Source organism: Saccopteryx bilineata, chromosome 5, assembly GCF_036850765.1.
Source record: "Saccopteryx bilineata isolate mSacBil1 chromosome 5, mSacBil1_pri_phased_curated, whole genome shotgun sequence".
NCBI lineage: Eukaryota > Metazoa > Chordata > Mammalia > Chiroptera > Emballonuridae > Saccopteryx > Saccopteryx bilineata.
In genome coordinates, this window is record NC_089494.1 from 37,666,890 (window position 1) to 37,684,702 (window position 17,813).

The window sequence follows — 17,813 nt, forward strand, 5'->3', positions numbered from 1 at the left end:
CTTCCATTATACACAAAAATCAATTCTAGGGAATTATAAATTTACTGTGAAAAGTAAACCAACAAAGCTACTAGTGGGTAATGGAATTATCTTCATGAGGATAAGTAAGCAAAAATGTCTTAACACTAACCATAAGGGGAAAAGAATCATAAAATAGAGATCCGTACATCAAAAGACATTAGTAGCACATGTGACAAACATAGGGTTAAAATTCATACTATGTAAAGGCTTCTCAAAAATAAATAATAAAAACATAAGAATCTACCTCCTCCCACCCAAAAAATGATCAGAAAAAAAATAGATAATCTGTATGAGATTATTTATATTCAATAAACATATGTATTAAAAAAATGTGTTCAATCTTATTAAAGAATAAAGATAATGGGAACTAAGATTATTTTAACCTAGTAAATTGGCAAATATAAAAATAAGAAATATTAAATTTAGTATTAGCCAAGATTTGAGTACTCTCATGAACTCCTGGCGAGAAGTTAAATGGACACATTTCTGGAGACTCTGGTAATGTATCTCAAAATCCCTATTAACAAAAGCATATATGTCCTTTGACAAAATAACTCCACTTCTAGAAATTTATCCTAAAGAAAAAGTTTAATAACATTGCAAAAAATGAATTTTTGTCACAGCCATGTTTACATAACAAGAAGAGAGAAAAATCTAAAATAGGGAATTGGTTAAATATGATAATCTACATAATAAGATGCAATGTCATTATTATAAAAAGTGATTTGGATCAAGGACCACCAAAAACATTCACAGGGGCAGATGTAACACAAAGGAGTGAAGAAACTCTTTGGCAAACTAGACAGCACGTGCCCTTTTGGGAAGACAACTCCAATTAATTGATGCCAAGTAAGAAACGAGTGTGTTGAAAGAGGGGGGTGCCTAGTGTTGTCAGAATACTCAGAGATATTATAATCTATTTTTTCTAATCTATATTAAGAAGAAGTAGAAAAATGTATTTTTATGTGAAATTTCCTAACTTTTAAAAGTTGTCTATTACACTGGGGAACAAAATTTTTGTTGCATCCACAAAAACACTTGTTCTTAGCTAATTCGAGTGTACTGATCTCAAATCTGACATTACTTTTTCTCTGTAAGCTACAGCAGTGGTCCCCAACCTTTTTGGGCCATGGACTGGTTTAATGTCAGAAAATATTTTCACGGACCGGCCTTTAGGGTGGGATGGATAAATGCACAAAATAAAATTATGCGACCGGCATAAAAACTGTAGTATTTTTAAATATAATTGTCAAACTTACGATATTTATTGGGCTAAGTTAAAGGAGGAAAGAGCATGTTCTCATTATTCAGGCTGTATTTATATTTGTTATTTTGACAATTTTTCATGTTATTCATTCTTTCTCTGCGGACTGGTACCAAATGGCCCATGGACTGGTACCAGTCCACAGCCCAGGGGTTGGAAATCACTGAGCTACAGTCTTTTTGCAATTCAAGATTTTAGGTTTTCATCTTATTGTAAAATTTTCAACATTTAGTTTAACATAATGAAGTAGAATGTCTTCTTGGGCATCATCTTTGCGAAAATATAATAATTTATCAATACAATGCAGTAAATAAACTAATACACTAAAAGATATGATTGCACCAGAATTTGTCTACAATTTCGAAATAGAACTATTAAAACACTTATTTTAATCATAAAATCTGCGCAAAACTTATTTAAATTCTATTCAAGCAAAAATTTGCATTTGTAGCTCTTGCGTTTGTGTACTTGTTGAGGACAATCTCGTTGAATGCTCCAGCAGTAGTCTGCTCATCACTAATAGCTCCAAGGTTTTCAGGAAACTTATCAAGGTGACTGTTCAGGAAGTGAATCTTAACGCTCATGTTACATCCAATGTCATGGAAAGCCAACAGCATCCTTTGAACCAGAAGCTCATAGTTTTCTGCTTTTTTGTTGCCAAGGAAGTTCTTTGTAACTGCAACAAAAGACTGCCATGCTGCTTTCTCCTCCTTATTCCTCTTCCTGGAAAATTCTTCATCACGTATGAGGGTTCGAATTTGAGGTCCATCGAATACACCTGCTTTTATCTTCTCGAAAGACAAGGCAGGAAAAGCAGAAAGAATATGTTGAAAGCATTCACTTTTTTCTATTCAAAGCCTGAACAAACTGCTTCATGAAGCCAACTTTGATGAGAAGTGGGGGAAAAATGAGCCTGTCTTGATAACTACAGGTTCATTCACAATATTTTGCATCCCTACTTCCAGAGCTTCATGTTTCGGCTACTCTTTCTGTGTCCAGTGTTTCTCCCAAGCTCGGCTGTCCCACAAACACAGAAAGCAAGGATACTTTGTGAAACCTCTCTGTTGTCTTAGCAGGAAATCTACCATTTTAAGATCCACACAAATGATCCAGTTATGCTCCTCATACTTCAGAAAGTTGAGGATAATTTTTATGTCATTATAATCTTCTCGTAGATGAGTTGAATAACCAATTGGAACCACTGCATAAACATTACCGTTGTGTAGAACACATTTCAGACTCTGTTTAGAGCTGTCAAAAAATAGTCTCCATGCTGTTGGACTGTAAGTAATAGTAGCACCTAGCTGGCTGAGAAGACTACTAATATCATCATAGTAAACAAAGTGTTTGTCTTCGGAAAAAAGTCCACAAAAGTTGGTTCACGCTTCCTGAAATGGAATACTTTAGCTGACTGGTGAAGTACATTCTTTTCTTGAAGCCTGGAGTCTAATAACTCAGCTGCTTTCTTTGATTAGCCCAATCTCTTACTAAGTCATTCAATTCGGGTTGGCTAAACTGCTGAGGGGTTAATGACTGCTTGGCATCAGAAGACCCTTCAGATTCTACAACCATTTCCTCATGCATCTTATTAAAATACACTTAATCACCATGTTCACTTTCTTCGTCCTTAGAAGAAATAAAACCATTGAAAACTGGAACCGGGAGTGTCTCAGAGTGTGGGATAGGTCGTATTGCTGAAGGAATATTAGGATATGCAATCATATGCCGTTTTTTCTTGCCGATGCCCTTTGTATGGATCAGACAGAAACAACAGTCACTGCTGTGGTCCTTAGATTCACGGCAAACCATGGGAATAGCAAAAGGCACTCCTTTGTGTTTTCCTTCAGTCCAGTCACAAAGCATTTCCTCACTATTATGACACACAATATGAGGAGCCCAACTCTTGTCCTGATCGCCTAGGGGAACTTGAAAATAGGCAATATATGCACGTGCCACAAATGATGAAATATTGTGCCTTTGATGTTGAAGTGTGTAACAGCCACATATATAACTGAAGGTGTCAGGACTATTCTTACATTTACGCCTACTCGAAGAAGCCATGATTCCATCTTAAAACAAAATAAGAGGGTGTTTTTATCAGATAATAATTTTTTACATTTAAAAACAACTAATTATGTAAAAGTGATGTTTGTAAAACATTAATTGCCTTGTGGTATGTTCAATCCAAGAGTATTTGCCCTTTAACTCCAATTTAAAAACCAATGCATGCCATTAACTGTAACAAAAAGAAATTAAGATTGCATAAAAACTAGAGCATGGGCCCTGGCCGATTGGCTCAGTGGTAGAGCATCGGCCTGGCGTGCGGAAGTCCCGGGTTCGATTCCCGGCCAGGGCACACAGGAGAAGCGCCCATCTGCTTCTCCACCCCTCCCCCTCTCCTTCCTCTCTGTCTCTCTCTTCCTCTCCCGCAGCCGAGGCTCCATTGGAGCAAAGATGGCCTGGGCACTGAGGATGGCTCCATGGCCTCTGCCTCAGGCACTAGAGTGGCTTTGGTCGCAACAGAGTGACACCCCGGACAGGCAAAGCATCGCCCCCTGGTGGGCGTGCCGGGTGGATCCTGGTCGGGCGCATGCAGGAGTCTGTCTGACTGCCTCCCCGTTTCCAGCTTCAGAAAAAAAAAACACAAAAAACTAGAGCATGCACCAAAAAATGGATTTCAGATTTGGAATCAGCGATGCAGAAATATATAGAAAGTTCTAAAACTTCATGCATCAGAAAATGAAAAAAATTATTTCCCAGTGTTATTTCAGAATTTTTAAAAGATTCAGAGGCCAAATAAATACATGATTTGTAAAACTCCAGTGTGTATGTGTGTGTAGAATAGGAAGATACCCAAGATGCATGTATTGATTTTATTATAAAAAGCTTGTTAAAAACAGTTTATATAATATGATCTCATTTTTGTTAAAATGGAAGCACAATTCACATGTATGTATAAACAGTGTCTGAGAGGGTATAAATCTAAATACTAATAGTAGGTGACTTATTTTTTAATATTTCTATATTTTTGAATTTTTATATTAATCATTAATATTTGCTTATCAGAAAATATAATAAAGTTCTTTTTATATGTGGTTATAAAAGAGTTAATAGTTTAGTTTAAAATTTTGAGAACTAAATTAAAAATCAAAATTACTAAATAAATATTCTTGTACATACCATCAGAGAAACCAGAATTCAAAGTCAAGTCTTCCATTTACTATGTCAGTGGCCTTGGGCTTTTTCTTTTATAAAATTCCAGTAATAATACTTTCCATCTCTGTCCCAAATCCCCTTGGTAATTTAAAAATTAATAAACAAAAAATAATCAATATCTACCACACTACCTTCTTGGCATTGCGAAAAGCTAAGTGTAGAGGGGAATTTTTCTACTGCAGTTCAACTCTGGAAGGGAGACAGACACTCTTGGAATGTAATAACGTAAAAAGTGTTGTTTGTTTTTGCTATTCCATCCAAAGGCAAGACCATTATAAGGATGTTCTCTGCTGCAACTTCTTCACTCTCAGCATCTAAAGCTATTCTCCGCCCCAAGCCTCACCCTTTTGTTTTTTTATAATTAATTTATTTTTATTTAGACAATTAAATTTAAGAGCTCACCCTTTATCTAGAAATAATACCCAATGCAAGGAAGCAGGGGAAGGCTGACAATCCACTGCCAGAAGTAGCGTCAGCTGAGGTGGAATCATATCATGTTCTGAGGAATATTTGGGTAAGTCCTAATTATGAGTGGGGCTCCAGGACAAATGAAATAAACTAGGATTAGATTTGACTCTCAAGTCAAGAAATAAATATTTGTTGAGAGCTTGCCACCTTTATCTTCTCTTCACTGCTCTCTGTATCACCAATAAAGACACAGATTTCTTCAAGTGGAATTCAGGGAGATGAAGAGGTTGATAGCTGAAACCAACCAAATGGATGATGTAAAGTGGGTTTTGTTTCTGTCACCTCCTTTTCATCACAGGGCCTTAACTACATGATTCCGTCATTCCTTCTACCCTGCAAGTTGAGTATAATGAAAAGGAAAGAAATATTTTCCAGCTATTGTAGAACCATTTGGAGACCTACTAAAATGAGTTCGTGTTTCCTCCCAAGTGCCCGTGTTAAATCCAAGGAGAAATTTCATCATATCTGGTCCATGTATATATCATACCCTTTAAAATATTTTTATATAAGAACCCATTTTCATTATTATTCCCTTTTTAATTAATTCACAATAAAAAGAACAATAAAAGTGTTGTTTCATATCTTTACTCTTTCAGTAATGTGCAACATGAACATAATAGTGTTAAGAAGTCAGAAATAACTTAACACAGTAGCTATAGAAGATGTTTATATTTGCAAAATTTCAACAATTATCTTCCCTAGGTTACCCCAAATTAGCATATTTGTTAATCAAATTAATTAAGAAGCTTTTCAAAATAAAAGCAATGTTTCAAATAAATATATTTTCATAACCATAGAACATTTAGTTCTGTTGGAGGTAACAAACATATCACACTCAAGAACTTTATGAAAATATTAGGGCAAAAATGATCTAGATGCAATTATAAATGTACCCTAATTAGTCATTTGCTTCTTTTTTGTATTTTTCTGCTTATGTTAAAATCATACCATAGACATTTTTTAATCAATTAGTTCGTAAATCATCAGGACGATGTTATCTGACCCACAGAATTTATATCAGCTCAACACAATAATGTGGTATTGTTTAAACAATGTCATTAAGTTTAAATTTAGTACTCTAAATTAAATGTCATCAAATCCAAGACCTCTAGCTGCCCATGTCCACTATAGAAAATGAATGACAGACTCTCAGTTTGGAAGAATGAGATCTTCCTAGAAATCTCAACCTTGAAATTTTGTAACTAAATAATAATGTCACATCAAAATCCTAATTACAGAAGAGCTCTTACTGTGTTTCAGAGTACCACATCAGTGGATATAAATTCACTAATGATCAGATTAGTAAACAACTACATAAAACTTTCTAAGAATTGTTTTTATTTAATAAATATTTTGAAAATTTTACTAACTGAAGAAATTATTTTTCTGATCTTTCCAGAAATTCTGATCATTTGTGCTCTTTCATTCACTTTTATTTCTACTGTAATTGTTAGGAATTTTTCTACTCTATATTTAATCTATCAAGACATCTATGCATTGGTAAATTTGGCTTCCTTCAATAATAAGCCATGTTAACATCTCTAATTTAAATGACAAAGGTAGAGAAGTAAAGTTAAACACAGCAACTGGTTCTAGTGAGTGCTCTTTAGAATTTTAGATTAACAAATTTTCCCTAAAGTGATACATTAATAACTTACTAAATGAATACTAAAATACAGAATAGATTTTAATAGGATCTCAATCTCTCTCTCTGGGTTTTATTTTCTCTCTGTCTCTATCTATATCTCTGTCTCTTCCTGAGACAGAGACACACACACACAGACTTCTACCTATATATATATATTCTTGGGTATATACACACATCTCAGAATTTAAAACACTGCTACTAAACATTTTAACTTAGATAAATTAACTACATTAAAATACTGACATTGTGAAAATATTTATGTTCAACATCCCCTAGATGGCATCATTTTGTGAATGTCTAAAAAGCTGAAAGAAAGAAAACCAGAAAGAAAAAGAAAAACAGTCTTCTACAGAAAGGATGGGCGGCCACGGTGATGCTGCTCAGGGTCAGAGCTTGCCATTCTCCTCACCACTCTCCTTCTCCTCTATGGCTTCCAGGCCACGCTTGCTCTTGGCCTCGGCACTGCTGCTGGGGGCTTTACTCAGTCCACAGGACAGGCACGCCAGCTGGATCTGCTTCATGTTTTCTAGAGCTTCATTCTTTGCATTCTTCAACAGATCTCCTTGGCCCTACAAACAGGTAGAAATATACACGAAAGAAGAAAGTTAAGGGCCGAGCACATCCTGGGTGACTATTGCTCAGTGAGGAAACGAACCCAGACCCAAGAACTCAGCTTTCCAGGATTTACCCCAGGGTTCTAGTTGAGCATTATTGAGGTTCTTTGCTCTTTAAGTCCAGTATGTCAACCAGAGTTTTCCCAATCAGCACTGTGGTTGCCGGCAGCTCCTTGAGATTCCTGTTGTCGGGAACAACCCTCAGGGAGACCCTCCTGTGAATGTGACAAGGACATCAGCCTTTCCATCACCATGATCTGAGACTTCACACACTACTGCAACTCCACCTTCAAGAATGAAAAATTAGCCTGGTGTCACAGTGGAGAGAGTGCTGACCTGGGACACTGAGGTGCCAGGTTCAAAATCCAGAGGTCTCCAGCTTGAATGCAGGCTCCCTAGCTTGAGCGTGGGCTCCTCAGCTTGAGCACACGGTTGCCGGCTTGAGTGTGGGATCATCAACATGATCCCATGGTCACTGGCTTAAGGCCAAAGGTCACTGGCTTGAAGCCCAAGGTTGCCGGCTTGAGCCCAAGGCCACTGGCTTGAGCAAGGGGTCACTGGCTCAGCTTGAGCCCCCCCCCCCATCAAGGCATCTATGAGAAGCAATCAATGAACAACTAAAATGTAGCAACTGCAAGTTGATGCTTCTCATCTCTCTCCCTTCATGTGTGTGTGTCTCTCTCTCTCTCTCTCTCTCTCTCTCTCTCTCTCTCACACACACACACACACACACACACACAAAGGAAAATTAGGCCCTGACCTGTTGGGTCAGTGGTAGAGCATCCGCCCAGCTTGTGGAAGTTCCGGGTTCAAGTCCCAACCAGGGCACACAGGAGAAGTGCCCATCTGCTTCTCCACCCTTCCCCTTCTCCTTTCTCTCTATCTCTCTCTTCCCCTACTGCAGCCATGGCTCCATTGAAGCAGAGTTGGCCTGGGCACTGAAGATGGCTCCATGGCCTCTGCCTCAGGTGCTAGAATGGCTCCATTTGCAACGGAGCAATGCCCCAGATGGGCAGAGCATCGCCCCCTAGTGGCTTGCTGGGTGGACCCTGGTCAGGCGCATGCAGGAGTCTGACTCCCTGCCTCCCCAAATCTCACTTCAGAAAAATACAAAAAATAAATAAAAAATAAAAGGAAAATTAAATCAGCCATTCAGTGTACAAGAGCTTGCAAAGCAAAATATCTTCTATAAAGTAAATCATAGGCCTTTATCCTTGGTTAACTTTTTTTTTAATATACTGGGTTATTCTTACAATCTATCCTTTGATAAATTATTAGTTATCCACATTCCTCTGTCTTTTTCATCATCCCAAGGGCAATGTTTCTATCTTACTGACAGAGAAAAAGAGACTCCAGAGGTCCACCTGTCAATCAAAACAAAAAGTAAACTGAGGATCATGGGAAATCATCAGCTGTCAACTACATCAGAGTCTGAGAAATCTCTTCCCCCAATATTTTTATTTTTTATTTTATTTCATTCTTATAATGATCAAGTGCTTACACTGATGCAGGCCCAGGGGCCTAAAGAGTAAGTCAGGGCACACTGGACCATGTGTACAGACAAAAGAGAAAGCATTTTGTTCTTTCTCTCTCCCCTCTCCATTCTCAGGGCAATGCCTGACTGTGATACAGAGGTTATTACAATTGTTGGAGGGTTCCTCTACAAAGTAGAGACCCAGGGAAGGGATGTCAGCTATTTTATGCAAGGTACTTCATGATACTCTGTTTTATTTCTTTAATTTGATGGATGCTTTTTCCTTAAGATGTATGAAAAAGCTTGTATTTTAAAAAATGCCTCAGGCCTGACAAGGCAGTGGCACAGTGGACAGAGCATCGGACTGGGACACAGAGGATCCAGATTCAAAACCCTGAGGTCACTGTTTTGAGCGCGGGCTCATCTGGTTTGAGCAAGACTCACCAGCTTGAGCCCAAGGTTGCTGGCTTGAGCAAGGGATCACTCTGTCTGCTGGAGCCCCCGGTCAAGGCACATAGGAGAAAGCAATCAATGAACAACTAAGGTGCTGCAACAAAGAGTTGATGCTTCTCATCTCTCTCCCTTCCTGTCTGTCTCTTCCTATCTGTCCCTCTTACTGTCTCTCTCTGTCTCTGTCACACAGACACACACACACAATGCCTCAGAATATATACATATCATTCCTCAAAAATCTATACAGGCAGGCCCTGGCCGGTTGGCTCAGTGGTAGAGCGTCGGCCTGGCGTGCAGAAATCCTGAGTTCAATTCCCAGCCAGGGCACACAGGAGAAGCGCCCATCTGCTTCTCCACCCCTCCCCCTCTCCTTCCTCTCTGTCTCTCTCTTCCCCTCCTGCAGCCAAGGCTCCATTGGAGCAAAGATGGCCCGGGTGCTGGGGATGGCTCCTTGGCCTCTGCCCCAGGCGCTAGAGTGGCTCTGGTCGCGACAGAGCGACGCCCCGGGGGGGCAAAGCATCGCCCCCTGGTGGGCAGAGCGTCGCCCCCTGGTGGGCGTGCCGGGTGGATCCCAGTCGGGCGCATGCGGGAGTCTGTCTGACTGTCTCTCCCCGTTTCCAGCTTCAGAGAAATACAAAAAAAAAAAAATCTATATAGGCACATGTCAATTAATCTTATATATTAATAGTTTAAATCCTTCTAATAACCATTAACAAAATAGGATGAATAAGTATGGCTTTGCCTAATATTTTGGTTAAACAACCCAATTATCCAACCTAATCATAGAATGGGACTTCAGAGTAGATGTGGAAGCTGTATAGCCTAGCTAGCTTTCTCGTGAGGAGAAAAGAAGCTGACCTTGGTGAGATTACCCAGGGTCACAGGTGGCAAACGACAGAGCTGGGACTGAAGTCCAGGTCTTCTGTCTCGTAGGTCAGTACCCTATTACATACACCATGTTTATAATTTAAGAATAAAGACTAGAGAACGAATATTCTGTCATATATAGATTATCTAAAAGGAGAACATTCACTACACCAGCAGAATTTGGGGAGTCAGTTCTTAACAGCGTAGACATAATGAGTCCCTCTGGACATTGAAAAACAAAGTCATATCCACTTTGAAAATGCAATTCATAAGTAGTGAGAATACAACATATAAAGTTACTCAGTGAGGGCACTCTTTCTTCTTTGTGCTTTACATATATGTTCATTCATTTACTTGTCACAACATCCCTATGAGATTGGCACTTCTATTATTCTCAGTTTATGGATGAAAAAAAAAAAAAAAAGAGGCCCAGAGCGGTCACCCTTCCCAGGTCATGCAGCTGGTCAGTGGGAGGGCTGGGGTTTCGGTGAAGTCCCGCGTTGGCTCCAGAGTCTGTAGTCTCAAGCAGGATATGATACGGCATCTCTTCAACGCATATCGTGCACTCTCTACAAAGCACATTTCAGCCTCCTGTTCATTGTTACCCAGGGAAACAACACAGATAAAAAGAAAATCATTACCCACGTGGTACATAGTCTGACAGAACTCAGATGAATCTAGAGAGTCAGGAAAACGAGGTGCACCAACAACACACTGGGAGGAACAAAAGTCAGACAGATTAGTTTTGCTTTTGGCTCAAACAGTTTCTTCCTGGGCCATGGTTTCTTTTGTGAAAATGAAAGTAGAAGAAAGTAGAAGAAGGCACAACTCTGCGTTCTTCAGAGTTGTGAAAATTAAAGAAAATATGTTGAAAAGCTAATTTGTGATTTAAATAACCAAAGTAAACTGTGCTAGAAGGTAATATGAAAAAGCCCTTAACATAGTCTATTAAAATAAATATCTTGGACTGTGCATATTTTCATTTAAATTTTACTAACTTGTTTAAAATGCATCTACAAGAGCCTATTTAGAGAGATGGTGATTGCTACTATTTTTACAAATGGAAAGATACTTTAAAAAAATCCAAATTGTATTAATAAAGAAATTATACCAACACTTATTTTCAGAGTATTACTTTTCAGAACTTCTTTTTTTTTTTTCAGTTTTGAAATTTTATTCCCTTTTTTTAAATTGAATTTATTGGGATGACATAGATTAATAAAATTACATAGGCTTCAGTGGTACAATTCTATAATATTCACCTATATAGTATATCATGTCAAGAACTTTAAAAGCATTAACAAAAACAAAATTGGCATCTTCTTTCATCTCAAAAGAACAGTGAAACATGCAAAAATGTCAAGCTTGATACTACTAGCTCATGCAGAATGCTCTCACATCTTTTTCCTACAGCAAGTTATAAAACATGTCTCATTAGTCAGTCGGAATGTCATCTCATCAGTCTGAGAGGCGGCATCCCGGCCTAAATGCCAGACAGTGCCAGTTCTCCTAAACACAAGACAATCTCTCAAGGAAACAATGGCCCATTGGAGAAAATTGTTTGTGCCAGTGCACAGAACACAACCGCATCATCTCCTGATCACCAGGAGACAACATGTCCTGGCTGAACGATATGGGCAGAAAAACAAAGGAAGAGAAATTAAACTGTTAACTAATAGAAGAACAAAATGAAAGGCTAAGTTAAGAAGAGTTTACATTGAAACATTTATGTAAAAATTTTGTTTTCTGTTTTTTTTTTAAATAGGGGGTCATCTTTCTATTGAATATTTTGTGATTCAAGGAATCAACTTCTTGATTCCTCTTGTTTAATGCCTCAGAACCAGAAAAAAACTAATCCTAAAACACACTGCTGAGAGTCAAGTTTATTGTTAACAATCTCCTATCCTGGCGTTCCTTTTTAGTGCTTTATCCCATTTTTTTTGCAGTGATTTCCCTGACCAACTAGCATCCCTCTCTACTCTGTTATATTTCTCAGACTCCTTCTAACTAGCCAGCTTATACTGTATCTCCTCCCTGAAAACATTGCTTTCCTTTGAATCATTTTTCACAAGATGTATTAGGTATTCAGATCAGCTAAGCTGTTTACAAGTATTTGTGTGTAGTATGCATTTAAGGAGTATTATAACAAGGTATTTTTATTTTTATTTTTTAGAGAGAGAGACAGACACAAAGATAGACAGAAAGAGAGAGAAAGCTGAGAAGCATCAACTTGAAGTTATGGCACTTTAGTTGCTCATTGATTTCTTTCTCATATGTGCCTTGACAGGGGGCACCAGCTGAACCTGTGACCCACTGCTCAAGCCACTGACCTTGGGCTCACAACAGTGACCATGGGGTCATGTGTGTCTATGATCCCACATTCAAGCTAGCTCAAGCTGATGAGTCTGAGCTCAAGCCAGAAACCTCAGAGCTTTGAATCTGGATCCTCAGCGTCCCAAGTTGATGCTCTATCCACTGCACCACCACCTGGTCCGGTTATAACTGAGTGTTTCTAAAAGATTTAATTTTACTAGGTGGAATATAAATTGAAATCCCCCTTGGATACTAAAACAAGTCCACGATTGTCATGGTCTGGAATGTAAAATGAATGTACAATTTGATCACACCTCAACCTGGAAGAAGGTTCAAGTTGCTACTGATGTTTCGGTACAATGGTAATTTGATGGGAATTTGTAGTTTTTCTCTCTCTGGTAGAAGGGATGCTTCTGGGAAAAAAATGAGAAAGACTTCTTTAACCCAAAGGAAAGTAAGAGTAATGGAAGGCCTCTCAGGCAGAGTGACGCTGATGTGACAACAGGAGCAACAGTCTCAAGAGCAATGATCATCAGTTTCGCCTCTCCAATTATTTGGTTTCTGAGTGTAAAAGTTCATGGAAATCCCACCACATTTAAAAAAATAACATTTGGAATTATAGAAAACCATAAAGAGATCACTATCATGATTTAAAATTAAAAATCAGCAATGATTAGCCTGACCAGGAAGTGAAAAAGTGGATAGAGCATCAAACTGGAACACAGAGGACCCAGGTTCAAAACCCTAAAGTTGCCAGCTTGAACGTGAGCTCATCTGGTTTGAACAAGGCTCGCCAGCTTGAGCCCAAGGTCACTGGCTTGAGCAAGAGGTCACTTGCTCTGCTGCAGTCCCCTGGTCAAAGCACATATGAGCAAGCAATCAGTGAACAAATAAGGTGCCACAACAAAGAATTGATGTTTCTCATCTCTCTCCCTTCCTGTCTGTCTGTCCCTCTCTCTGTCTCTCTCAGTCTCTGTCACAAACACACACACAAAAAACCCAGCAATGATTAATTATTTTTAAAGAGACATTAAGCATTCATAACCAAATTCTTCCAACTGCATTAAACTGCAATTAAAATACATGATCTAGAAATCAAAAAATATCTGATGCAATTTAGATTGTAAATGGGGCTGCTATACAATACCACCACCATTTTTATTACTACTAATAAATTTATGACTTAAAATAAAATACAATTACAACACTAAATAGAAGCTAACATTTATTGAACACAATGTACTCAGTGCAAACCTGTTGGCATGCGTTATCTCATTATCTCACAACCATAAAAGAGGCTGGTATTCTAAGTTATCTATTAGTAATACGTTTTATTTTCTATCAGAGATATTTAGGACTTTTGTTATTCCTGTTTTTACCAAGAAATGCAGTTTCCCCCTGTGTTTGAAAACAGTTTTGGCTACAATCTGGTAGAGTAGCTTACAAAAGACATCCATGGTTCCTTCACACCCATTTTTCCCATGAACTGCAATACCCCTCATGATGTCAGTGCACGGAAGAGCTAGAGAACATCTTCACTAATGTCCTTGTCATGTGTGAAGAAAATGTGTGGGCTGTCTCAGAGCACACCACAAATATTTAAAGCAGCTAAATAGACTCTGGGAATGGAGAGATCCTCACATACACAACTGCACACATAAACAAACGCAGCTCTGTCTCCAAGCACACTTGTGTGGGTATTTCTCAGCACATACTCAATGACAGATTGATTCACCTGACATTCTTTCCATCTGAGAGTCCACATCCACAGCTAGAGCCACCAGAAGGTAATGCTACAGTATAACAGGCCACGACAGCACGATGGAATTAGTAGCTCTTTAGTTTTTCTAGCCATTATTTGGTGGACAAGACCATACTCTGGGGGGGCTGTGCATTATTGCCATCTTACTAGTTCAAAAACCATGCCTTTGGGGAATGTCTGTATTACATAAAGGGATTAAATATGTTACTCTGAAGACATAAAAACAACTATTACAATGTCTTTTATTTAAAAAATTAAAATAGGTAAAAAATGTGTTGATGTCATGACAGATGTATTTCTTTTGAAATGTTACATTTCTGGATCATTGGATAAAACTATGCAAAGATAGCCTGGAATTCTTGCTCTCCAGAAGGAAAACTTAGCCATGCAAGGAATGTACACAAGGTACATATTAACAAGTTGTAGGGCACAGAGGAGCAGTCATTAGGGGATAATGTACTAAATACCTTAATTGCACAAAAAATAGAAATTTCCTTTGCATTTAGTAATAAACACTCAGATTTATTATTTTTCAACATCCTGGAAACCAAATATGTGAACAGCATTTACTCACTACTTACAAAGTTGAATTTTAATCTATGAACATTCTAGAAATATGGATGAAAATTGTAAAGTTGCTCTGGTCTGAGGGTGTTGGCTTAATGAAGCTTTTTATGTTACTCTTCTGAAATTCTGAACTCAAAACAAATTAAACACTGCTTTTCAAGACTTTATTAGATAATAACATTATATTATTTTGTTTTTATGTCCACTTGAATCATTAGCTTCTGTAATTTTATATAAAGTTCAGTTTTCAAATTAGTTATGTGACTGATATTTTAGTATTGGTCATAAATCCAATGAATCAAATGTTTCTGAAGACGATGGAAACAAAAAATAAATAAGTCTTCCTAATAATACCTGATAAATTAGTACTGAAGGAAAAATAATTTATAAAATATAGAAGATATTAAAAAAAATTTAAGAATAATTTACCACCAAAGAGAAAGCAACATTGCAAAATAAAACAAAATGACATGTTCAGTAAGCATGACCATATAAAAGCCGATAAAATATTGACATTATACTCTGTTAAAACTCAACAAAATGAAAATTATATTCAAAGTTAAATTTGAAAGCATATGATTTAAAGACCTGACAAATAAGATCTTTTTCAACACTGTGTGTGTGTGTGTGTGTGTGTGTGTGACAGAGACAGAGAGAGGGACAGATAGAGACAGACAGACAGGAAGGGAGAGAGATGAGAAGCATCAGTTCTTTGTTGCGGCATCTTAGTTGTTCTTCAATTGCTTTCTCATATGTGCCTTGACCAGGGTGCTACAGCAAAGCGAGTGACCCCTTGATCAAGCCAGTGACCTTGGCCTCAAGCCAGCAACCATGGGTTCATGTCTCTGATTCCACGCTCAAGCCGGATGAGCCCCTGCTCAAGCTGGCCAACCTCAGAATTTGAAACCTGGGTCTTCTGCATCCCAGTCCAATGCTCAATCCACTGCGCCACTGCCTGGTTAGGCTCAACATCTCTTTCTCAACTAACATCCTACATTGTTACAATATCTTTCTCATCAAAAATTCTTGATTAACTTGAAAGTTGAAGGAATAAAGAACCCTATCTATTTCAAAATGATAACTGTGTCATAAATAGAAAATCTATGTATTAACCATGCTTTTAAAAAGTAATTTTTAATATAGAAGAGACCCTTTTTGTATCCTTGTATATATAGAATGCTATATATAAATAGTCATTTAACATTATTTAAGTACTACTCACTAATAATAATAATGTAATTATAACACTGATAAAATGAAAGAAAAATATCATATAATCATCTCAATAGATGCATAAAAATCATGGATAAAATTCAACATTATTTTACAATAAAAACTCAACAAATTAAGTATAGAAAGAATATATCTCAACATAATACAAGCCATAGAGTAAAAGCCCATAGGCAATGTACTCGATGGTGAAAAGCTGAAAACTTGCCACCTAAAATCTAGAACAAGACAAGGGTGCCCCCTCTTACTATTTCTATTTAACATGGTTTTGGAAGTCCTGACCAGAACAATTAGGTAGAAAAAATAAAATAAATCCAGATCAGAGGGAAGAAGTAAAATTGTTTCTGATTATAGATAACTTGATCTTACATATAGAAAGCCTGAAAGACTCCACCCAAAAACTGTTAGAACAAATAAATTCAGTAAATCTGTAGGATACAAAATCAACATGCAAAAAATCAATTGTGTTTCTGTACACTAACAATTAACTATCAGAAAAAAAAATTTTAATTCCAATTAAAACATCAAAAATAAAAAATAACTTAGGAATAAATTTAACCAAGGAAATGAAAGGTCTATGCACTCAAAACAAGATTATTGATGAAAAAGATTGAAGGAGACACAAAAAATGGTAATATACTTTATGTTCATCAATCAAAAGAATTAGTATTACTAAAATGTCCATCCTACCCCAAGTCTATATTTCAATAGAAGTCCTATCAAGATTCCAATAACATTTTTCACAGAAGGAAAAACAACCCTAATACTTATATGGAATCACAAAAACCTGAACTAGCCAAAGCAATCCTGAGGAAAAAAGAACAAAGCTAGAGACATTACACTGCCTGATTTCAAACTATATTATAAAGCTACAGAAATCAAAACAATATGGCACTGGTATAAAGACAAATACAAATGGAACAGAACTGAGAGCCTAGCAATAAACTCATGTGTACATGGTCAACTAATATTTGAGCCAAGAATATTTAATGAGGAAAAGACAGTCTTTACAATAAATGGTGCTAGAAAAACTGGATATTCACATGTAAATGATAAAAATTACACCCTTATAGTATACCACTCACAAAAAATATCTCAAAATGAATTAAAGACTTAAATGTAAGTCCTGAAATCATAAAACTTCTAACAAAAAACTTAGGGAAAACCCTCTTTGACATTGATATTGGCAATTATTTTCTTTGAATATGACAACAGAAGTACAAGCAATAAAAGCAATAATAAACAAATGGGACTACATCAAACTAAAAAACTTCTTCACAGCAAAAGAAAAAATTGACAAGATGAAAGAGCAACCTACAGAATGGGAGAACATATTTGCAAAGCATATATCTGATAAGAGGTCAATATTCCAAATACATGATACTTATATAACAACTCAAAAAATAAAAAAAAATAATTCAATTTAAAAAATAAGCCAAATTCCATGAATAGAAATTTTTCTGAAGAAGAAATATAAATGGCTAACAGGTACATGAAAAGGTGTTCAACACCTCTAACCATCAGATGAATGCAAATCAAAACCACAATAAAATATCAAACCACCTCTAACCTGTTAGGATGCCTATTATCAAACAAAGACGCAATTAACAAGCCTGGCAAAGATGTAGAGGAAAGAAGGCCCTGGTGCACTGTTGGTGGGAACGTAATTTGGTGCAGCCACTATATAAATTAGTATGGAGATTCCTCAAAAAATTAAAAACAGAACTAAATATTCAGCAATTATACATCTTGGTATATATCCAAAAGAAATGAAATCAGGATCCCAAAAAGATGCCCATGTTCACTGCAGTATAATTTACAATACCCAAGACATGGAAACAATCTAAGTGTTTGTCAAACAGACAAATAGATAAAAAAGATACAAAATATATGCATATACAAGGGTGGGCAAAAAT

The 17,813-nt window shown here is 37.1% G+C and overlaps 1 protein-coding gene across 1 annotated transcript in view; it reads right to left on the reverse strand.

Moving 5' to 3' along the window:
* Nucleotides 1-5,538: 5,538 nt before the first annotated feature.
* The window catches only part of PLCL1 (phospholipase C like 1 (inactive)), a 387,263-nt gene continuing 374,988 nt past the window's right edge, over nucleotides 5,539-17,813 (reverse strand). The window contains exon 6 of the mRNA XM_066280316.1: nucleotides 5,539-7,186. Within this exon, the coding sequence (XP_066136413.1) occupies nucleotides 7,004-7,186 (183 nt within the window). The 3' untranslated portion in view covers nucleotides 5,539-7,003. The remainder of the gene's footprint in view (nucleotides 7,187-17,813) is intronic.